Here is a 24166-nt window from a genome sequence, read left to right as displayed (position 1 = left end):
CTCCTGGCCTAGTGCTTCTGTTTTTTTGCTGTGTCCCTTTCCCTGAATGGTTCCTGGTTCTGCTGGAGGTTTCTTACTATAGGAAGCAGGTGATTCTTGTCCACTGTCATCACATTCTTCATCTAGATGAGGGACTGCTGCAAAATCAAAGACACAATACAATTGGCTGGACTTCCTTAGGGAACTTTTTACCATTTGGCATAAAATAGTCATAAAATGTAGACAGTATCACATTATAATTTGGATTGGATTGCATGTAACTGCGTCTGAATTTCTCTGAATGATCAATTGGGATGAAATGAAATGATTTGAACTGGTCCCGTTTGTCTTGTAAAGAATATGTTGAGATGTAAGTTGTTATGAACTAGAGCCATTTAAATAAACTAACCTAAATTGAATCTTAGGGAGCTTCAACATGTCCTCAGGTATTCATTCTACATAAAGACAGCCCAAAATGATTCATGTCAATATTATACATTATTCCTGTCCTGCAGAAAGAGTCTGTTTCCATCATAAACCAAGCTAAAATATGACCTCCCAATTCACTGACTCATTAAAGAAACTTGTGGATAGCCTCTTTGTTAGGAATATGCTTGGCTCCAAACTACATTTTTAGGAATGTGGACAGCACAAAGGTGCATGCTTGCAATTGCCATGTTTTATACAACCACCACTTGTTTACTGCATTTCGCTTGCTCCTGTAACTCAATCAAATATTCATCAATCGCTGTAAATACATGGCAAACAAAGTCAACGCTCTGATCCCCCCCAAGCCTTGGAGCACAAATGCTCCTTCATGTTTCGGACAAAAATCCCAAGTGTCATGTCCCATCCTGTCCACCCAACACGTTTAATCTCCCAAACAGAAGAATGTCTCTGTACATGCTTTGCTTTTGCATATTTAATGTTCCCGCTCTATCTGCACGGTCTGTTGCTAGGCCAAAAAAAAAAAAAGTCAGGCATGATCATGCTGTGGATCTAAACGATGCCTTTATGTGCTTGGGTGAGAACAAACGAGGGACTCTTAATCTGTCTGACCATCTATCCTCACCCTTGCCCTGACTCCCCCACAGAAGGGACGTTTCCCTCCTTTAAAAAGCACAGCTCATCATAATACAAGAATTTGCACTGTACAGGAAAACAGCAACAGGGCAACAGACAGATTATCTATGGCAACAGAGCTTTGCACAGAAGGATATTTTCTTTTCCTCCACAGAGGAACACAATTGCTGCCAGTGTCACTGGGTCACATTTTTTCCCGGTTCCTGGTTAATGGGCTGTAGAGATGGTTAGCACGTACGATTAGTTTTAATCTTCTACATTTGACTGGGAGAGAAAAGGGGTTGAATTTATTTCAACACATCAGTGAGGTTTGCATGCTGAAAATGAAGCAAACATTTCATTTTCTGTTAACTTTTATTCAGAGTGGCTTTGAATTCTCCATGAACTAAAAGACACAATGAAAACTAATTCAAGTTAAATACTTTATTTAGCTTGTTGTCACGTTTTCAAACATTTAATTTTAGATTTCAGAAGTTAATTTATTCAAACGAAAATTTTTCTGTGTAAAGAAAGAGCACAAGATTATTCAATAGTGTTTATTAGGTGACAAAAGAGCTACACTGAGTGTTGGAGCCCAACACATGAGCTAGTGTACTTCATGTTAGTTTTAGATTGAGTTGTAGTTATTGCACAGTGACTGAACTTCACTTATTAACTGTTGGAATTGAGAAAAATAATTTGAAATGCATTAAGGAACATTTGCAAAGATATCTACAGTAGCTGCTAAATGCAAGTAAAATAAAAAATAACATTTGTTCATACAATAAATGCGACTTACTTTATATTACAATTCCTTGAGTTGATTTAAGTGTTTCTTTCATGTTACTGAAAATGTGCTGTCCATAAGTACATAATTCATACCAATAATCTTCAAGTTAAGAAGAGATCAAATCGCATCATGCTTTGTGTGGTAGGGTATCATACAAACCTTTGATATATTACTGCTAAAAACAGACAAGGGCTCTAGTGTAATATATGTGAACTTTGTGCTAAATTGTGGAGTCTCCTTTAATGTGTGCTTCTTTTTATTCATGTGTTTCAGATTAAGATTAAGGAAACTTTCTAATCATTTTAGACTTATCTTTTGAAAGGTGTTCACTTTACCTCAAAGACAGATTAAATACTTTAAATCCATGGCTCTTAAACTGGGGTACGAGTTCACCCTAACTTCTTAGTCAATACAACGTTTTGCCAAGTAGTCCCATGCCCACAGAGATGTTAAAACATTAGTACAATAGGATTTGGACTTTTTACGTTAGTTGTGTTAGCTGATAAAATAAAAAAGTATTGGTGCCGATACAGTATTTGCATATTATTAGGAAGTATGCTGTATAATTATGAATTCCACTTTTTACTCAAAAGTTGATATTACTATGTTTGAAGTTATAAAAATGATCAAAAGATCCCAAAAGCCAGAATTCCAACTGGAAAATCAACCCGGCCCTTATAATCCAATATGGCTGCCATGCATATAAAACTTTGAACAAGCTGCCGTAAAATATATATATATATATTTGTTCTTCAGACAAAGTTAAACGTAATATTTAAGGGATTCATTTAGCCAAAACACACCGTAAATACACTAGATCAGTGGGTACAAATCAGTCATTGTAGGGTCTTAAGATCCTTTTAAGAAGTGAACCTTAATAGAAAAAAAAGACCATGGTATTTATGCTGTATATGATAGAAAAGATAAAAAAGGTTTTTTTCATCATACCTCTGTTTAACTCACATAGTGGTATTCTCAACCAATAGCCTGGGTCACAAGGATCTTCCACCATTAATTTCTGGTTGGGAAGCATAAAAGGAAACCACTGCTCTAGATCCATTGTTCTCAAACTGTAAAACAAGTACCACTTTTTATAATAATAATAATAATAATGAATGGCTTTAATTTGAATAATAATAATAATAATAAATGTGCCTTTAGTGTTCTCAGAAAAAACTTTGGTATTAATGCCTTTCAAGGTAAATAACAGTGATAATTTATACAACAGTGAGCAGGAACAAATGCCATCTGCTATTTATGCTGTGGTCCATTTACCTCTGAAGTAGAAACTTGGATCCTGGTATGACATCCAACCCAACTAATTATGTTCCAGTGTCTTGCTCAGTGATCAGGCTAATCACTATTGGGATTATGAGCTAATAACAGCATAAATATCTGCATTAGATTGTACAGTACTATGTGTTTAGATTTAAATTGATATACATTTTCAGTAAACTGTTTTTTAGTGCTGCCGCCAATAAGTTTTATGTGCAAGGCAGCCATGTTGAATTCTGTGGTTAGTGTTGTCCTTGAAATTCTGACTTTTGGGACCATTTAGTGAATTTTTCCAAATTCAAAATAAAAAAACAGAATGCTGCTAAATACATCTTATTCTTCAACTAATTACATAGTGCCATTGGTTACAATTTTGTGTTCTTGCTTGATAAATCACAACAAAAAGAAAAAGTCCAATTCAAGTTGTGCTACAGTTTGTAGTAGGGACATGACTTGGTATTAACTAAATGGGTATTAATTGCTAATAGTCTGGGAACTGCTGCTCTAGTTGTAGCCCTTGTATCAGATACTTCCACATGATGTTGTTGGTCATATTTATACAAATATCTCCTCCAAACACTTGATGTTTTTAACATTAAGTTAATTTTACAAATGAGACCCAATTCTGACAAAATGTAATCAATTTTGACATGAATATCTTGACTATAAAAAATAGAAATGGTGAAAACATATTTCTTCTACATTAAAAAGGTTATTAATTTTGATTCAGCAGAACAACATAATATCAAATAACCTCCCACAAATAACTCTGTGTTCACATCGCCAGCCCAAATCCGTAAATCTGAGTTTTGGTCAGGATTACTGTATCCTGGACGTAAAAACCGGATTAATGTAATTTCAAATGAGTCTCTCAAGCACTAAGTCCCAACACTGTCATACATGATGCAGTGGACTTTAAGCAGTTATAATCAATATGAGAGATCTTTCCTCGTACCACCAAACAGCGCTGTCAAAGCAGCACAAAGTCTCCGGCGGTGGTGACGCATCTGCGCGCGTCCCGAATGAAGGGCCATTCCCGCTTCTCTGCGTTCAGGCCCGCCGACAGGTCATAATCTGCGCTGCGACCTTGCACGAAAGTAAACGCTGGATATTTCTCCTTCGGTGACGGCTGCAGCAACTGGAACAGAAACAGAGCAACAACTTTCATCTAGAATTTTAATTCTTAAGATGATGTCTTAATGCAACTTTAATTCATTTTAATGGAACAATAAATAGCTATAGAAAGAGACACTGCTTTGGAAACAGCTGTACAACATGTTGACTGGATGACAATTCAATCACATATATGGCTAAATGCTGCCACCTACTGCTCAGCTAATATAGGACTGACAACATTTCTATCACTGGGAAATGAAGGTAAAAATTATTTAAAATAAAATCCCTAACCATACATGGAAAATTAGCCATACAGTCACCTCACTGATTAAGTTATTTCAAGCTGTTCTGTATCAGACCAGGTTTCCTTACCTTGGACAGCTCTTCTTTGATCTTCTCATAGTCTTCAACACTTTTGGAATAGAAACCAATGGTGCAGCTTGGGTCCATCTTGCTGAAAGGCATCTTCTTTGGTGAGGGGCAATGATATGACTTGCAAATTAAATAAAAGGGAAAATAAAAATCTAGGCATATTGATCAGGCTGAAAGAGCAAACATTCCCTACAGTCTAGAGTCAACAAAAGAGAAGACACAATCTTCATCATTTAATAAAAAACGAAATCTTGCTGAGCTGCAACAGCATCTATGCAATTTCCAGCTTTTCTATTATAACTTTTTATGCTACAGCATGAAAGGATAAAAAGTTGCTGCTATACAGATGCACCACTCTGAATTAAAGGTAAGTGAAAAATGTATGTAAATCATTTAATTAAGAAATTAAAATTATATATTCCTCCCAGAGTGATAGGTTTCACATGTTTATTTCTGTTCATTTTGATGATTAAATCTTACTGCTTATAAAAAACTCAAATTCAGTTTCTCAAAAAATTACAATATAAAACCAATAAAAACTTTTTAATGCAGATCTGTTCTGGACAAAAGAAACATGTAAAAAAAAACGACAGTAGTCGACAGTCATTGACATCCTTCACGAGGACGGGAAGCCACAAAAGGTCATTGGTAAATGAGCTGGCTGCTCACAGAGTGCTGTATTGAAGCATAGTAACAGAGGACAAGTCCATTGAAGATTTTGGGGAGATTTACAAGATATGAACATCAGCTGGAGTCAGTGCTTTAAGATCCATCAAACACCAACTTATCCAAGGCGTGGGCTACAACTGTCACATCACTTGAGTTAAGCCACTCCTGATTGATGACAATGTCAGAAGAACCTTACCCGGGTCTAAAGCGGAAAAGTCCTCTTTTCAGATGAAAGTAAATTTTGCATTTTATTTGAAAATCATGTAGAGTCTGGAAGACATGTGGAGAGGCACAGAAGGAAATTTGCTTGAGGTCCAGTGTGCAGTTTCCAATCAGTGATGATTTTTGTGGAGTCATGTCGTCTGCTGGTGTTGGTCTACTGAGTTTTATCAAGTCCAAAGTCCGTACAGCTGTCTAGCACATTTTTTAGAGCACTTTTTCGTTCCCCCGGCTGACAAATTAGATAGAGTTGCTGATTTCATTTTCCAGCAGGACTTTATACCTATCCACACTGTTATAAGAACCAATACCTGTTTTAATGACCATGGTCTCACTGAGCTTGGTTGTCCAACAAACTGGCTTAACCTGCACCCCACAGAGAATCCTTGAAGTGCTGTTAGGAGGAAGATGAAAGGCACCGCACCCAACAATGTAGACACGCTGAAGGCCGCAATTAAAGCAACCTGGGCTTCCTTAACACCTCAGCAGAACCATAAACTGATCACCTCCATGCCACTCTGCATGGAGGTAGTAGCTCATACAAAAGGAGCCCAAAACAAGTTGGAGAGCTTCTACTGTACAGTACATGGATATACTTTACAGTAAGCTACCATTTTTTTATTGATCTCATGCAATATTGTTCCAATCTGAACAATTTAATTTGGGTTTTCATTAGCTTCAAGTCACAATCAACAGAAGTCATACAAATAAACACCTAAATCACTCTGCGTCTAATGGATCTATAAAATGTGAGTTTTGAATTCAATTGGTGATGGTTTTAATTTATTGAGATGAACCTGTACAGTGCTTATGTATCGGTCCTGAAATATTAAGTCTGCTAGAGAATGCATTTGCAGTATTTCTCTTAGGTGGCAGCTTCGCTTATCTGAGTAGCAAATAAATCAGCCAATACAGACTCAGTGATTGGGCTGAGGGCTGCCTTAAGATTCACACCCTTAAGTACTAGCAGAAACTATTAAATGCACATTTACTGGAGTCCTCAGTCAGCTCGTCGGTGTAATTTTACATTACCTGGAGAGGGAAATCGCTGGTGCTGATATTCACAAAAGACTGACAGTAATGAGGGTCCATGTAAATCAAGTTGTCATCTGCAAGGACAAAACAAAAGACAAGTTATTCAAAAACATCAGATTATTACAGAAAAACGTGCTTCTCCTTAATATCTATGCAGAGCACCTCAAAGTCACATGCTGGATCTACTGTTGTGGTTGTGTGCGTCAAACACGCTTTCAAGAAGGTTGTTGCTTTTTAATATCCTCCAGGGTGGATTAAATTCTGCATAATCAGATGCATTTGTACAAGCACATTTTTTACACCCACAAGAAAAGAGGTTGTCATTTAATTTTTGTGTGGGGGAATTACTTTTACAAACATGCAATTATGTTGGACCGTTTTGCATATGATGAATGCAGTGCTGAGCTGTGCGCTGGCAGGGAGAATGTATTGCTTGTCATTTAGACATCATCCAACACTGTATTTCAAATGGGTAAAATGTAAATGCGTAAATATTGACTGCCAAGATGTACAACTGAAGGTTTCTCCTGGCTGCTGAAGGTGATGAAGAGTGGCTCACTTTGGGCGCCCGGATGAAATTTAATGCATGCCGCCTATGGAAATCAATTATAGTTTACAACTTAGGAGGTTTACTTGTGATAAATGGGCGAGGTTTTGATGGGTCAAAGAGAATAAAGTAAGCCCCGCTTCACTTGGTTTCATCTCCACTCCTCTTCGTTTTCCTCATACAAACATGAATACATTAACTTACTTTGTCTCTACACATACAAAGGGTATATTATGCAAAAATAATTTGTTATTCACACCAACCTCTATGTGAGTGTGTCTTCCTCTGGTTTCCATTATACTGGTACTCACCTTGAAATCCCACAAAGTAGCAGGCCTGCTTGGGCTTCCCTCCGATGATGCCTATGCAGTACTCCAGACTCAATATGCTCTAAATGAGCAGAGAGGCACAGAGTATATCTGACTTAGAGCTGAAATAATTTCATTTTCTTTGTTACTTAATGCATTTCAATTAAATTAACTTTAAAGATCAACCAAGAAATTGGCCAAATTCTAGTTTGACTGGGCCTGCTGATCACAGGTTATTTATTTTACCACAATATATGAAATGAAAGTGTAAGATGTGTTTTTTGTTTTTTACTTTGGTGGAGTAAAAAACAGCTCAATCTCTGGATTAGTTTAAGCAACAGAAAATAACTTTGTGAAACAAGCATCTGCTGGTAGTAGAGAGAAGTCGGCAACAATTAGCTTCTTTTCAGTTTGACCGGGTCGGACTAGTAACAGCACAGTTAAAAACTCTAAATGTGACCTTCTTCTTCTGAGTGAATGCGCCACACCTGGGAGCTCAAGAGCCAAAAACAACACTCTTCCGTGTTTAAGCTGTTACAGAAGCAAATTCAAAGTAAAGTATTTTCGCCATCAGTGCTGTGTTTAAAGGTCAAAGGAAGCACAAAAGACAGAGGAAAAATATTTCAAGGATTAAAGTGTGGGGTCTACATTCTTAAGAGAATTAACAGTCTAATTAATAGCTAAAGTATGTTTTATAGTTACTAATTAAACAAGTGAAGTAGTAATTGATAAATAAGAATCTTAACAAAATTAGAACTCACCAAATCATTCAATTACATACAACGTGTTTAATATGGACAGGGGATACATTTTATTCTGTGAGAACCAAAGTCTGAAGCGAAAATGTTCATTACAATGTTGTAGAAAGTACAGGCGCTGCAGTTTTGTGTGCATTTTTTAAAGATGTCTGTGCTTGTCCACGTCTATTGCTATAGCAGGACTACAACATTGTTATATTTAAATGTAAAGAGTTTGGGAATGTACTAGGAGCTGGAAAGAGTCCAACTCCAAATTATAGATGTGTGTCAGAATGATTCTTTATTTTACCTGAAAGAAACTCATTGGTTTGGACCTGTCATCTGATTGTTGATGTAATTAAATTGCAGTAACTCTGGTTTGGCATTATTCCTTATTCTTATTCCAATTTTAGCTCTGAATGACCCATGAAAGGGTTATTTAACCATTTTTAAATATTTTTTTTTTATGAAGATAAAACTAACTGCTGTTAATTGTAGTTCTTAAAAAGAACCCAGAATTGACCAAGATCGGTAAAGACAGGTGAGAACTTTACAGACTGGGAGATCAGAAATTGTCCACAAAACTCTGATTGGTGAATCTATAAACAAATGTATTACAGATGTTCTAAATTTGCTATTTTTAACAGTGACTACTTAAGATTTACAGCAAAATAGACTTGAATCCAGCCCTGTGGAGCAGGGGTCAAACTCTAGTTGAGAGTTACTGTTCTGCAGCTTTTAGATGCATCCCTGCTCCAGCACAACTGAATCAAATGAATGGCTCGTTACCAGGCCTTTACCAAACTTGATGGCATGCTGAGGAGGTTATTCAATCATCTGACTTAGCTGTGTTGAAGCAGAGATGCATCTATAAGTTGCACAGCAGCAGCTCTCAAGGACTGGGGTTGGAGACCCCCGCTGTGGAGTCTCAGAGATCTTAAAAAAAAACTCCCTCACCTTTGCAAATTCAAAATACTCAGGGTTTGTCCTTTCTCCTCCCAGTCTCACAGGGATGAGGATGATAACGGCACGGTTCTCTGGCAGTGTGGGAGCAGATGATGGTTGGCTGTTCTGTGCAACAGGAGGCCTCTCCTCTGAGGATTCCCCTGCTCTTGGTGCCTTGTGGCAGTCCATGACATCGACACTGTACACTGTAAAAGATCAATAACAGCAGAGTTAGATGAAGTTCTGTCTCTGTCTGCCTGTCTGTTAGGACTTCAGCCTATTTTTGTTTATTTGTATTATCATTTTCATATAACATGCATTAATTGTATGTTGTACACTGTTGGAAAATTTCACGATTTTGTTGTTTGAGATATAAAAGTCAAAAGACATTTCCCCAAATCGACAGGGTTCAAAGATTCATCCTTTTGAAGAGTAAACTTCAAGTTGTCTTGCTTAGTTGTACAAAAGCTCAAATAATAAAGGGTTAGGGTATATCTAAAAAGGTGAAGCAAAAAATATTTTATTGTGGTAAGAAGTAGAATTTTTTCACACTGTGTCTTATCATGTTACAGTATCTAAAAACGTGTTACATGCATCTTACATGAAGAAATCACACACATTTTTAATGACATGGAGCCCTGTCATGTCTAAAGGATGTGCATCTCTTGTTATGCTCTCCCACCCTCCCCGTTTTATTACAGTACCTGTTTATTGGGTTGTTGAAGGGTATAAAACACACTAAGTTCTGCTGCATCAAGTAGTGGTACATTACATTTGCCGTGGCATCGCCGTCTAGTTTAATATTTTTACCATCATAATGATCTAAATATGAACGTTCAATACCCTACAGGCAGTCTGTAAGGACCACCAAGAGGTCAAATAATCATTCTCTGAATTAGTCAGAAAATAAGTCAGAGTGCGTCAGATGGAGCCGTTCAGACCATTTAGGATCCCGAGTTGACTGGATCTTCAACATTGCAGAGTGTTTGCATAATGTATCATAGGGTTAAAGTAATGTTATTGGGTCATTGTGGCAAGATCTGACAAGCACTCAGGTTACTTCTATATATATATAATGCCATATATCAGCCACACATGCCTTGTCCAAGGAATCCATGGCAGCCGGGCAAAGCCGGTGGCATACGCTATAATGTCAAAGGTGTAGGAAGGCAATGTTGCAGCATTATTTACTTAAGGCTGCACCATCTACCTGTGCCCCCAAATGCATCACCGTTTGCAATAGCAACGTTCGGGTAATTTTCTGAGGCAATCAGTGTGAAACGATCTGGTCAGGGCAGACTGGTGCTTATACTGAGTCAGGTTCGGCTTGAGGTTAAAAGGGAGTTGTTTCTTTCCACTGTTGCCGCATGCATGTTTAGGACTCAGGGATTGCTGCAAAGGTAACAACTCCATGCAGTCAGCCGCACCTTCCTAGATAAATAACTTTTCGTCAACAGGCATTACATGATGAACTAAACCGAATTATAATTTGAATGAAAACGGTCCTGCTATGTGACTGGAATGGAATTAATTTGATTTAGATTAACCGGTCATGTTCATAACTTTTATGGACAGGATTTTCTAGGCGCAGCCAAGGGCCAGAGGGGGTCTGGTTTGGGGACCAGTGGATTTTGTCACTTCCTTTTGCAGATGACGTGATCTTGCTGGCCCCCTCTAGCCAAGACCTACAGCATGCGCTGGGGCGGTTCGCAGCCGAGTGTGAAGCGGCTGGGATGAAGATCAGCTCCTCCAAGACCGAGGCCATGGTACTCGACCGGAAAAGGGTGGCTTGTCCTCTTCAGGTAGGAGGGGAGTTCCTGCCTCAAGTGGAGGAGTTTAAGTATCTCGGGGTCTTGTTCACGAGTGAGGGAAGAATGGAGCGGGAGCTCGACAGACGGATCGGTGCAGCTGCCGCAGTAATAAGGGCTCAGTGCCGGTCCGTTGTGGTGAAGAGAGAGCTGAGCCGAAAAGTAAAGCTTTCAATTTACTGGTCGGTCTACGTTCCTATCCTCACCTATGGCCATGAACTTTGTGTCATGACCGAAAGAACGAGATCCCGGATACAAGTGGCTACAATGAGCTTCCTCCGTAGGGTGGCCGGGCACTCCCTTAGAGATAGGATGAGGAGCTTGGCCATCCTGGAGGGGCTCGGAGTAGAGCCGCTGCTCCTCCACATCGAGAGGAGCCAGTTGAGGTGGCTCGGGCATCTATACCGGATGCATCCTGGACGCCTTCCTCGGGAGGTGTTCCAGGCACATCCCACTAAGAGGAGGCCCAGGGGACGGCCCAGGACACGCTGGAGGGACTATGTCTCTCGGCTGGCCTGGGAATGCCTTGGGCTCCCCCTGGAGGAACTGGAGGAGGTGTCTGGAGAGAGGGACGTCTGGGCGTCTCTGCTGAGTCTGCTGCCCCCGCGACCCGGTCCCGGATAAGCGGAAGACGACGAGTATGAGTACGAGTAGATTAACTGAATAACAACCAAATTGGATTCAACATAATTGGATATGAATAGGACATGTTTGTCCAGTAAAGTGCCTAGACATGACATTTGTTAGAAATTGTCAATTAATAAACAGCATTGAATTTAATTGTATATCACTTAAGGAAAATATGAGTAAAACTAAAGCTTGGAGTTATACATATTTGTTCCATATTTGCATTTCTCTTTTCCATATCTACACAGACCTGGAAAACCCTTACATCAAATTCCAAACTTTTCTGGACAGAGTGGAAACCTTAAATATGTTTTGCTAATTTTCTCATTCATTCACTAATCAGTTCACCCAGCAAGCATGTTAAGTCTGTAGAGTAAAATTATATTTACTATTAAATCCTTTAGCATTAGAAAAATGTGTATTAACTAGTTCAGGTCAGAATTTACAAACATAAGACAGAAAATAAATCTAAAACTCTTCCCTCTTCAGAGAACCATTTTTTCAGTTAATAAATGCTGTCTGACTTTTAAAATAATCAAAAGCCTTAATTTAGTTTCCTCACTGTGACTAACACTACGCACCAACAAGAAAGCTACCAACTCTCATACAAACAGCTGTCTTCTGCTATTAAGCCGACAAGCATAAATCATCAGCTGCAATATGGAGGTTAAGAGGAGGTCGGGACTTTTAGCGGCTGGAGTTTCATAGTAGCAGAAAGATGGAGGAATAAAAGAGCAGTCGACTTGGGCGCCGTGCCCAGTTTCCTGTACTATCAATGGCAGGATCATCTTTTATACCTGTGCAGTCCTGGGAGACGTAGGCAGTTATACCTGCCAAGCTAGGGTCCGTTGCTTCCTTGACAGCTTTCCTAAAACAAAAAGACGAGAAAAGAAGACAGAAGCAAGTAAGGAAGGAGAGAAACTGAGGGTGAAAGGCTAGTTTACATTTAAAAAGCTATGCCTTAATATTACTTTTATTTTAAATGAAAGGGAACATGGTTTTGGATTGGTGACGTTTTTGAAAGATCTCTTTACCACCAGCATACCTGCAACATATGATACCTAAAACAGGCAGCCATTAAAACATATTCAACAGATTTGTTCTAGGACATGAACATTTGAACAGATGTGATTTAAACACTCTTGTTCAATCTGTCAAAGCCAAGTTACACTCTTGTTCAACTTTGACAAAGTTAGCAACTATTTAATCTACAGTAATCAAATTACAGCTTCAGCACCACCAATAAATCTATATCCTCTACAATTTTATGGTTACCCAGTCAGTCAACTTTTTAACAGTCATGTCAGCACAATATTATAAAGGAAAATAAAAGGGTTAAATGCAATTCAAATGAAAAACCTTTAATAATCCCGAAGGGAAATTAAATATGACTTCTAAATCATTATATTGTTATTTTATTCATCCATCCATCCATCCATCCATCTCCGCTTTCCAAGATTGGGTTACGGGGGAAACAGGTTTAGGAGGGAGCCCTGCACCTCCCTTGTCCCGGCAACATCCTCCAGCTCATTCGGGGGGATCCCAAGGCGTTCCCAGTGCTACACGGGATATATACAGGTCCTTCTCAAAATATTAGCATATTGTGATAAAGTTAATTATTTTCCATAATGCAATTATGTAAATTTAACATTGATATATTTTAGATTCATTGCACACTAACTGAAATATTTCAGGTCTTTTATTGTCTTAATACGGATGATTTTGGCATACAGCTCATGAAAACCCAAAATTCCTATCTCACAAAATTAGCATATTTCATCCGACCAATAAAAGAAAAGTGTTTTTAATACAAAAAACGTCAACCTTCAAATAATCATGTACAGTTATACACTCAATACTTGGTCGGGAATCCTTTGGCAGAAATGACTGCTTCAATGTGGCGTGGCATGGAGGCAATCAGCCTGTGGCACTGCTGAGGTCTTATGGAGGCCCAGGATGCTTCGATAGCGGCATTTAGCTCATCCAGAGTGTTGGGTCTTGAGTCTCTCAACGTTCTCTTCACAATATCCCACAGATTCTCTATGGGGTTCAGGTCAGGAGAGTTGGCAGGCCAATTGAGCACAGTGATGCCATGGTCAGTAAACCATTTACCAGTGGTTTTGGCACTGTGAGCAGGTGCCAGGTCGTGCTGAAAAATGAAATCTTCATCTCCATAAAGCTTTTCAGCAGATGGAAGCATGAAGTGCTCCAAAATCTCCTGATAGCTAGCTGCATTGGCCGTGCCCTTGATAAAACACAGTGGACCAACACCAGCAGCTGACACGGCACCCCAGACCATCACTGACTGTGGGTACTTGACACTGGACTTCTGGCATTTTGGCATTTCCTTCTCCCCAGTCTTCCTCCAGACTCTGGCACCTTGATTTCCAAATGACATGCAGAATTTGCTTTCATCCAAAAAAAGTACTTTGGACCACTGAGCAACAGTCCAGTGCTGCTTCTCTGTAGCCCAGGTCAGGCGCTTCTGCCGCTGTTTCTGGTTCAAAAGTGGCTTGACCTGGGGAATGCGGCACCTGTAGCCCATTTCCTACACACGCCTGTGCACGGTGGCTCTGGATGTTTCTACTCCAGACTCAGTCCACTGCTTCCGCAGGTCCCCCAAGGTCTGGAATCGGCCCTTCTCCACAATCTTCCTCAGGGTCCGGTCACCTCATCTCGTTGTGCAGCGTTTTCTGCCACACTTTTTCCTTCCCACAGACTTCCCACTGAGGTGCCTTGATACAGCACTCTGGGAACAGCCTATTCGTTCAGAAATTTCTTTCTGTGTCTTACCCTCTTGCTTGAAGGTGTCAATAGTGGCCTTCTGGACAGCAGTCAGGTCGGTAGTCTTACCCATGATTGGGGTTTTGAGTGATGAACCAGGCTGGGAGTTTTAAAGGCCTCAGGAATCTTTTGCAGGTGTTTAGAGTTAACTCGTTGATTCAGATGATTAGGTTCATAGCTCGTTTAGAGACCCTTTTAATAATATGCTAATTTTGTGAGATAGGAATTTTGGGTTTTCATGAGCTGTATGCCAAAATCATCCGTATTAAGACAATAAAAGACCTGAAATATTTCAGTTAGTGTGCAATGAATCTAAAATATATGAATGTTAAATTTTCATCATGACATTATGGAAAATAATGAACTTTATCACAATATGCTAATATTTTGAGAAGGACCTGTAGTCCCTCCAGCAAGTTCTGGGTCTTCCCTGGGGTCTGCTCCCAGGGGAACATGCCTGGAAAACCGGAAGGCATCCCGATCAGATGCCTTGGGGGGATCCTGATCTTGATATTTTATGCAAATGTCACATTTTCTCATGAATGGTATACCCACTTAATGTAACTGATCAAAAACCTAATCAGTAAATCTGTTAATGGCTAAAAAGAACCCATAGAGAAAACTGGGTTAATGCAGGACTTTCTGCATAAATCAGTTGACATATGTTTTATTCACCAAACATAAAATTCTACTTAAACCAGGAAAGAGCAGTAATGAATAATTAATTCATTACTAAAAGGCAGAAACTGGATAAATATATAATCTTTAAAATATAAGATTTAAAGCCCAAAACAAGTGTAGCTACTAGGCATAGGCCAGAATGTGATTATTAGCTATATCATGGCATTTTGAAACAAAAATATCTTCTTTAATTTAAAGTTAAAAAGCAACGATTATTGTAACTACTAAAATAACATTTAGTATTAATATTGCAGATATAAAAATATTATCTAATATTTATTATCAGTAGTTTTAAGTGCTTATTACACAGAATATTGTACCTTTTTGTTGTTCTGTTCTTTATAACTTATGTGTGGGGCTGTCTGCTCGGGTAGCCAGTAGTCAGCTGCTTAACAGATATGCCACTCCTAGCTTGCCAACTGTAGTTTTAAAACATTATTACCTTGATAAAAGAGATGGATAGGGCCTTTATTTGGTTTCATGCCATATCTTTTAGTGTTTATTATAATTGGAAGTATTTCTAAACAAAAGTGAAAACTGCAGTAGTATTATTTCTGCCAGCTGCCTGGCAGTTCACAGCAACACATAAAGGAGGGGCAACACTATGTTACTCTATAACAAGGTTCACATTCACAGCACCTTTTAACGTAGTTGTAGACATAGTCCTCTGATTAGTATAATATAGTTTTAGACATAATTTAGTCATTTGTAGTCATTTTAGTTTTAGTCGAGTTAATCTTACAAAGTTCAGTTGATTAAATTTGCTGTATATGTAGCAGACTAAACAAGGAAGTCATAAGGCGTTGTTTTTATGGCTTCTTACATCTTTAGAGAGAATTTACACATTATACCAAGGGAACATTTTTATTCTAGGCCTGAATGGAATTAAGGTTACATTTTGCAATAAACAGAAAAACAGGTTCCTTTTTTTTATCTGAAAAAAGTTTGATTTGAATTTCCTTTATCAAGTTTTAAAACCAAAACCCTAAACATAATATGCATTGTGTATTATACACATACTACACACAACTTTTTTATGAAATAAAAAACTATGACAACAGTGCCAGAAGTCAAACAGTAATTTTAAAAAGTTATTTATATTGGATTAAAAAATATATGTGCAACATCACTAATACAACTGTTCTACCTGAACAATAAATGTATATCAGAAATATTAACGCTTTTTTGAAATACCAGGTTGCTATTAAATATTTCAGTTCAATCACTTCCTGCTGCTGAAGAAGATTAAGTATCTTTGGCATTTATTCCCACCTCACCCTGCCTTCCCACACAACCAAAATTATCTCCTTACACCCAAATCAAACTAATGGCATTTTAATAATAGGAATTTAAACCATATGAATGTTATAATGGAGTCTTATCAGTTTGAAAATTGTAACTGTTTGAAAGCTTGATACAAATTACCAACACACGCCTAGTCAGAAATACTTAAAGAAAATATGCATACTGATAAGGTTTATCAGATTAAAAGTAGCTTTTGAAAATAACCTTCAAGCAGGTATTAAACATACTTTTAATTAAGCCCACATTTCTGAATAAAAAAAGTTATTTTTATTGGTCTGATGTAATCTTATCTTAAATGTCATGTTTTCAATAGCTGTTGGGAGAAAATCGTCAAATTAGCTGTAATAAATGCTTGAAAACATGCGTCTGTGTGTAATTAATTTATATAATGTGTTTCATTTAGAGAATTTGGTCAAATGGACTTTTCAATATGGTTATAATTGATTGAATATGACTTTATATACTTGAACGTCGAACTTACTTCAAGATGTGCGCTACCACAGCTGGACCGTACCAGTCCCCCGCCTGTTTTCCCATCCTCAGTCCTATACGGACAAGTCCGTGCAGGCCCAGTGGAGCCAAGGAGACGTCCCCAAACCAGGACACCAGATTTCGGTGGTACATCTCCTTTAAATGTGCATCTGCTTCCTCTGCTGATGCCGATGCCTGGGCTTGAGGTGCGAGACACGGTTCACTTTCAGAAGTCCTTGGGGTGCCCTGCAGAGAAGCCTCCAGAGAGGCGACAAGCCGCTTAGCTGCTGTGGTGGTCCGTGTCTCTGCATCTAAGGGCTGGAGCGAGAGCGCCTCTGACCAGGTCCAGTCTGCATAAAAATGAATATGGTTTGGTCAGATTACTCTAAAAGGTAGTCAGTTACTGAATTGAAATTATAACTTTAGGAATTTAAAAACAATTCCATTCCATTATATGAAATAAAAATGACTCAAACTCCTCCTTTTTCTATTAAACATCTACGGTCGTTTACAATGCAAATAAAGTGTGTTTTGTTAGTTAAACGTTTACATCTAGTCAGTTCAAATAACCGTCATACATGCAGTATAAACTGTAGGTGTATTCTTTATAATAGAGACAATATGTGGTGAACTGGGGCTATATAAAAATATAATAAAACTGATTTTCAATTTTTTGTATAGTCAAATCAATCTGGGGCAAAGTGATTCAAAATGCTCTGATCTGAGAAAACTGCTTAAATAATGGATAACCCTGAGCCACAGCTGTTGATGCATACATTGCATTTCCCTATGCAAGTAGCTCCCAAATGTTCCTTTTATTAACAGAATATAAGAGGACATTTATAGTACAACTAAACTTATTTTATTGGGCAAAATGGACAATAAACCTTATGCCCATATAAGCTGTTGTCAATGCAAAGGAACAAACATTCATTTTTGGCCAGGCCCTAATAAAACCTGATCATACTATATCTCCAACCTCTAATTTTAGAGCATTAAAAATATAAACTCCTGCAGGTCCTAAAAATAAGGCACCTTGGCTTAAAAAGCCTGAATTCTGTTCATTTCAGAAACAGATTAGTCATAACTTGGTTCAATTATAAGTTTGAGAACCCAATATTTCATTTTAACAGTGCCTTAGCCTTACAAACAGGCTGGGAGCTGAAGGCAGAGTGAATGGGAGTAGCCCAAGCAATAAAATAACCCAGAATTAAGTCCGAAGCAGTAACAAAATGACCTTGATTCAAAGGGAATCAAATTTGAAATTGATCCATAAAAATCCTAAAGTGGACTTTCATCTCTTTATAGGGAAATATTTCACTAGTGACAGATTTGAGAAGAAAATAAAAAAGTTTTCCGAATTACTTCATTACTCAGAGACTCCTGGCATTATACAGACACCTAAAGCGTTGCGCCTTTGTAAGGCAAAGAAAGGTAGAAGATCTAAGCAATGCCCTAGTTATAATGTTTTTCCATCAACTAAGCTGATACATCATCACATACATGACTTAATATGCATGCAAGTTTCATCTAAACAATTATCAATCCTGCAAGATACTAGAAAACCTAGCGATGGCGATAATGTTGGTAAATATTGTGATGATGATGATATCTGTTGCAATATATGCCTATTTTTTTCCTTCTTCTCTTTTTCATCTCCGCTTCCATCACTCTGTGACCTTTAGCATTATGTCTGGTGTGAGCATCTGCTGCCACGAGACTCTGTCCAACTGGCTAAATATTACATTGGCATGTAAAACCCAAGTTCATAACACTTGGAATTAGCCAACAATTAATGCACTCAAAACAACCCTTTGCTATATGAATATTGCGCACACTGTGGTGATATATTTCTGATATATTGTGCAGCCCTACTGTAGAAGGAACCTCTAAAAATCAACAAATAACTTATATAGAACCTGTCTGAGAACAAAGTAGGCTAAAAGATCTCAGATAGCAATGCGTCATACCCCAATAAAACTAATTAACAAACATGAAAAACAACATTATTAACATCCATCAGTCTTGAAAGGGTCACAATGCCATTTTTAAGGCTTTGGGACTGTACCAGCGTACCACAGTGAGAGACATTATCCTATAAATCGAAAAACATTTCAACAGTTATAACCTTCCCAGAAGTGACCAACTTATCATAATTTACTCCAAGAATGCATCAACAACTTATCCAGGAGGTCAAAAAAAAAAAAAACAGAACATCTAAGGCAAAACTAACCTCACTTGCCTCATTCAGAGTCAGTGTTGGTGATCCAACATAATTTTACCAATGACACCAATGATTACCAAAACACCAATGACCAAAAGGAACACAAAGATCTATCGCAAACAATAAACTTCTCGACTACCCACAAGACTTTTAAGAAAATATTCTGTGGAGCGATGAGACATAAGTGAAACTTTTAGGAAGGTGTACGTCAAGTTACATCCGGAGTAAAACTAACCCAGCATTTCAGAAAAAAGAACATCATACAAACAGTCAAATACGGTGGTGAAAGTGTGATGGTCTGGGGCTGCTTTGCCGCTTCAGAACCTAAACGACTTCCTGTAATAGACGGAACCATCAAGTCTGTTCTCTACCAGATTTTCCTGAAGAAAAATGTCGAGCCGTCAGTTCTTGAAATTTGGCTAAAACACATTTGGGTTATGCTGCAGGACATCCATAGCACACTGGCAATTCCTCCTCTTAATAGTTGAAAACAATTATAATAAATTAAGATTTTTGAATGGTTTCGTTCAAGTCCTGACTATCCAAGATCCTGTGACATGACCTAAAACAAACCATTCATGCTTGAAAACTCCCCAATGTGACAGAACTGAAACAATTCTGGAAAGAAGAGTGGGCCAAAACAGTAGGCCGCTCAGTAGTTTAAACAAGCAATTAACCTTTCACAAGAGGCCAGGTGGGTTTGGATAACCATTTAAGCTTAAGAAATGACATTATTCCAAAACTGCGTTTTGCATCCATTCTCCTTCTTTGTTTGATATTACAATTTGTATGAAGTTAAAAAAAAAACATTTAGACATGACACAAAGCAAAAACAGTAGAAATCTGTCATTTTAAACTGAAATATATATAAGTCTAACATAAAATGTACATTCATTTTTCAGTTTCATTAGAACACATTCAAGAAGAGTTGTTTCTTTGTTTTGTCCTTACACATTTTATAAAGAGATACTGTGTTTTTGTTCCATCATTTCTTTACTTTTAGAAAAGAATTGAAACGCTAGAAGTTTCAAAATATTAAAAATAAAAAAATTGTGGGTGTGCTAATTAACAATAATTAACAAAATATATTTTTAACACTTCTTGTTGGGCATTAAATTGCTTATGCTTCAATTAAAAATAAGTTACATTTTGGGAATGCCATTCTCCTCAACCCATAACCTACAGAAACCATCGGACAGCCTACCCAATAGAAATACAGGGTTGAGGGCTAAGAAAGACATTTAATGGGTGAAATCTATTTCAGAATAAATCTAGCTTTCAGTTTCTGATTGAGACAGATGAAACTATATAGAAATAATAGGCAATAATAGAATAACATACAGTTGTTGCATATTGTAACTGTATTTGATTTAATAACACCATTTTTACCTTATTTGTGTTTTTGTGTCACAAATTCAACTTGTGATGATACCACTTTATTTACACACTGAAACAAAGGATACTGTAAAAATTTACACTTTCACACATTCATCTAATGAGCATGTTTTCAGAAATAAATTCATTAATCAAAATTAAATTTACACAGCTAAATGTGTGGCTTAAAAATAAAATCTTAACACAGAATGAGGGAATAATTACATTGCTCATTTTAGAACCTTTGTGCGCCTGTGTTGTTTAATCTCATTTCTCTGCTCACCTCTGCCCAAGAAGTGCAGAACAAGAGCTTGAGCCAGCATCATCTGTCCAGCCCTCAGCATGCATCCCCAGCCACAGTCCGAGGTCAGAGTGCTGCCTGGCAGTGGAGCGAAATTTTCCCGGTACGTCAGCCACACTCGGGATGCAAAATCCTTTCGGAAAGCCTCCACATTCCCCATGATAAAGTCCTCATCAGCAGCGTCATGGCAGTCTTCAGAAGGACAGTTGACATCTGGGGATATTTCAGATGATTCGAGAAAATTTTAAGTTCAGTTTAAAAAAAAAAAAGCTGTTCAGGGGTTAAATTCATGTGTAAACTGAAAATAGGTAATGCAGTCAATGTGTGAGAATGTAGGTCATGAATACATAAATATTGATATTAAATTTATGATCTTGTGCAGCTTACCTTCTGCCTTAAAATGGTAGCACCTCCCAAGAAGAAACACTGGGGAGTTTCTACTGAATGAAGTCTTGGATTTAAGAACCCAACCTAAACATAAAATAAATGGACAATTTATCTATTTATGGCTAAATTACCTTAAAAAAGACAAATATATTTACTGATCTAAGTGGCAAACCAGCTTTATAACAACTGCCACTCATTGTGTGGCCCAGTCTCATGATACCTGCCAACCAAAGCTATTATATCTTACTGAAAAGCTCTGTAAGAACTGCATTTTGAGTTTAATTCAACTGAACAGGATTGCAGCAAGAAAAGTTACAATTATTCTCGGCAAACAATCTTAACAGTAGGACAAAAATAACTATTTCCAGCATTGACTCAACAGCAGCAGGCTGGTTATATTTATCTGTCTTTTTGGTGAAGCTTCTTCCAGTCACAGTGAAACTGCAACGAAAACTCAGCTCATGACAGTTTTTAGGCTGAATAACTTGACCTGAGACAGAATGAAGAAACACAAAAAAATCTGTTTTTTTCTCTGAGCACACCATAACTGGTGGTTCATTTACACTTACAGCTGCATGACTCACCAGTATCAAAATGGGTGTGGGGTGGGGGGGGGGGTGGGGGAAGTACATGTTTTGCAAAAAATCTTCTGAGTGAAAATGTGAAAAGTGTGGCATGAATATGTATTCAGTTCCCTTTAATCTGGCTTCTAAGTCATTTAGAGTCTACCAGTTTGTAATTTATTTTAGTATAAATGCAGCCGTTCTGTGAAGCCTTCTGAGGTTTGTTAGAGAACGTGGCTAAAATGGAATGGTTTGGAAGGGATAGTCTTGTATTAAAAAGGGCCTAGTTAAAGTCCAGACCTAAATCCAATTGAGAATTTATGGCAATATTTGAAAATTCAAGTTCAGGGACCATTTCCATCCAATCTGACTGACCTTGAGCTCTTTCCCAAATAGGTTTAGACCAAACACCTCTCTAAATGTGCAAAGTTCGTAGAAACATACTTCAAAACAAATTTACAACTTTAATGCAGCAAAAGGTTGTGTAATTTGAAATGCCTCATTTAAAAACTAACAAATCTGAGCATAAACCTATATTTTTTTACTCCCAAATATGTTGGACCCTGGTGCAATTTAGAGTTTTTGTTCATCTCATAACACAATTTAGCTGATTTTACACTTTAGAACAACTTTTTTAGCCTCTACAAAATTAGCTTTTCATAACTTTAGAACACTATAGATTAATGGGTTTTTTAACCTTACCATAGACAAGCACTGATCCACCTTTTTCTAGGCAATAACAATTTTTATTTGCTAATCACCAATCTGAACCCACAAAACTTCAAGGAAAATTTGACTGATTCCACTCTGGCCAATTATTGGTGTGTGCATCTCTATCTAGCTAAATTATCTTGGCATAATTTAACTTTTTTTTTTTTATTAAGCTCTCTCAGATGAAATCATTTGTTTTAAACACCTCCTATAAAAAAAAGTTTGCTAACATACCTATTTCTAAGCATACAGTACGTTTTAATTTATTCAGAAATATTTGAGATCTTAGTGAGAAATCTCAACGGTAGGTCAGAGCTGGTTTAAAATCATGAATGAAAATCGGCTACACAAAAACTGCAATTAGTGCATCTATCAGTGTATTTATAAACTGCTGCTTGGAATATTTCAGGGGTCATATAAAATTTTTGGTAAGCTGGCGATTCAGTAACTTACTGGGGAAACGTTATTTTGTAATCATTTGCAGCAGCACTGCGAAGTTGCATGAAAGTCTTGTGAGCCAGCAGAACAATTACTTACTGTACTTCAAATTGTGCCACACTGACAAGACGCTTTTCTTCAGTTTTTCCACCTCGTCGCTCCCTTTATTCTCCATTTAGACCAACGAGGGAAAGCACCCATTCCCATACAGCAACACCAACCTGACAATTGTTCAAAGAAACAAACAAACACAGCATTTAGCTGCTGTATCACTTCACTTTGAGGGACTACAGAAATGACAGCTTGCAGTAATCAAATCGCTACCTCAACGCTTCAGTGTTGTTTTCATGTCAAGGAGGAGCAGCGTCTCTGTCTTCAAGGTTAAACATTGTATGGTGTCATAAAACATGCAACATTTCCTTTTTACCTGCTGTACAACTTTGTGCTCTCTTGCGAACAATAATGTTTACGCTTTGAGGAAGTACGGGCAGTAAAGTCAGGTGATCTCGCGGTTTTTCAGTAAAAAAAAAAAAAACGGGTGTGTGCTCGATTTATACACCAAGGCAGCCCGACCGGGAGGAGTTTAATGCGCATTCTTTTCCCGTATGTGGCTATTTCAACTTGTTGCGGTATTTCGTTTTAAACAAAACAAGCATCATATGTTGCTAAAAGAGGGTACGGGGTCAAATGTAATGTTTTCGTCACAAAACGTCTAACTGGGTTATCTAGGTTGGTGTAAGAGATGTTAATATTTATTTCAAGGGCGTTTGTCATATTCAGTTATGAATAAAACATAAATTTAGTTTGCTTACTTCATTAACCGTTTAACTCCCTGGTCATGAAGGTCCACAGGGAAAAAAATAAGAGAGAAAAAAAATCATAATGACCACAAATTTACACACAGGCTAACATGCCACTGCTTCCACCTTTTAAAATAAAACCTCACCTGGGAACTTTTAAATTGTGTCGTTTGGAGAATCCATTAACTTGCACATACATCTACAGATGGGTATGGAAACACTAAAAACATTTGGTCTGCACTGCTCCATCTTAGCATCTTACAATGAGTACAATTAATTTAATCTCACTGCTTTTAATGAAGCACCTCAACAAACGAGCAGTGTACACTGAGGTAACAAGAGGTATGTGCATTAAAAAGTACAATCTTCACTGGCACAAACAAGCAATACATATAGTAGCCTATATAGAGAAAAGTCAGGAAGTCCTTTTGATTACTTCTAATCAAAATATCACTCTGCATTTTAATTAATGTCTCAATAAAAGTCTTATTAAGAGAAGATGCTCAGTAACTGTCAAAGGCCAGTGCTATGAGGACAATATATATATATAAATAGATAATCTGCATGCATCAAGTTGGTAAAAAAGACACCAACAGCTATATCCTACATCCTGTTCCACAATCATTACTCAGCTCTGT

General features: G+C 37.8%; 1 protein-coding gene across 1 annotated transcript; it reads right to left on the bottom strand.

Moving 5' to 3' along the window:
- Positions 1 to 1470: 1470 nt before the first annotated feature.
- On the bottom strand, positions 1471 to 23234 carry atg4c (autophagy related 4C, cysteine peptidase). The gene is made up of 11 exons (XM_047375656.1): positions 23053 to 23234; positions 22828 to 22949; positions 21017 to 21100; positions 20612 to 20842; positions 16741 to 17080; positions 12287 to 12357; positions 9067 to 9260; positions 7376 to 7454; positions 6515 to 6591; positions 4595 to 4714; positions 1471 to 4244 (listed from the first exon to the last, which is right to left on the bottom strand). Exons 2-11 carry the CDS (start codon positions 22901 to 22903, stop codon positions 4077 to 4079), a joined length of 1440 nt encoding a protein of 479 aa, XP_047231612.1. The 5' UTR covers positions 22904 to 22949; positions 23053 to 23234; the 3' UTR covers positions 1471 to 4076.
- Between the last annotated feature and the right edge of the window lie 932 nt (positions 23235 to 24166).

Source organism: Girardinichthys multiradiatus, chromosome 9, assembly GCF_021462225.1.
Source record: "Girardinichthys multiradiatus isolate DD_20200921_A chromosome 9, DD_fGirMul_XY1, whole genome shotgun sequence".
In the NCBI taxonomy this organism is placed as follows: Eukaryota; Metazoa; Chordata; class Actinopteri; order Cyprinodontiformes; family Goodeidae; genus Girardinichthys; species Girardinichthys multiradiatus.
The sequence above is the reverse complement of the archived record's forward strand: the minus strand, read 5'-3'. Positions and strand labels throughout refer to the sequence as shown.

Coding starts and splice junctions, on each gene's coding strand:
- atg4c (XM_047375656.1), bottom strand. CDS start 22,903: ATGGAGAATAAAGGGAGCGACGAGGTGGAAAAACTGAAGAAAAGCGTC. Junction 20,843..21,016: donor CTACCATTTTAAGGCAGAAG/GTAAGCTGCACA, acceptor AAATATCCCCAG/ATGTCAACTGTCCTTCTGAA. Junction 6,592..7,375: donor CTACTTTGTGGGATTTCAAG/GTGAGTACCAGT, acceptor TTGTCCTTGCAG/ATGACAACTTGATTTACATG.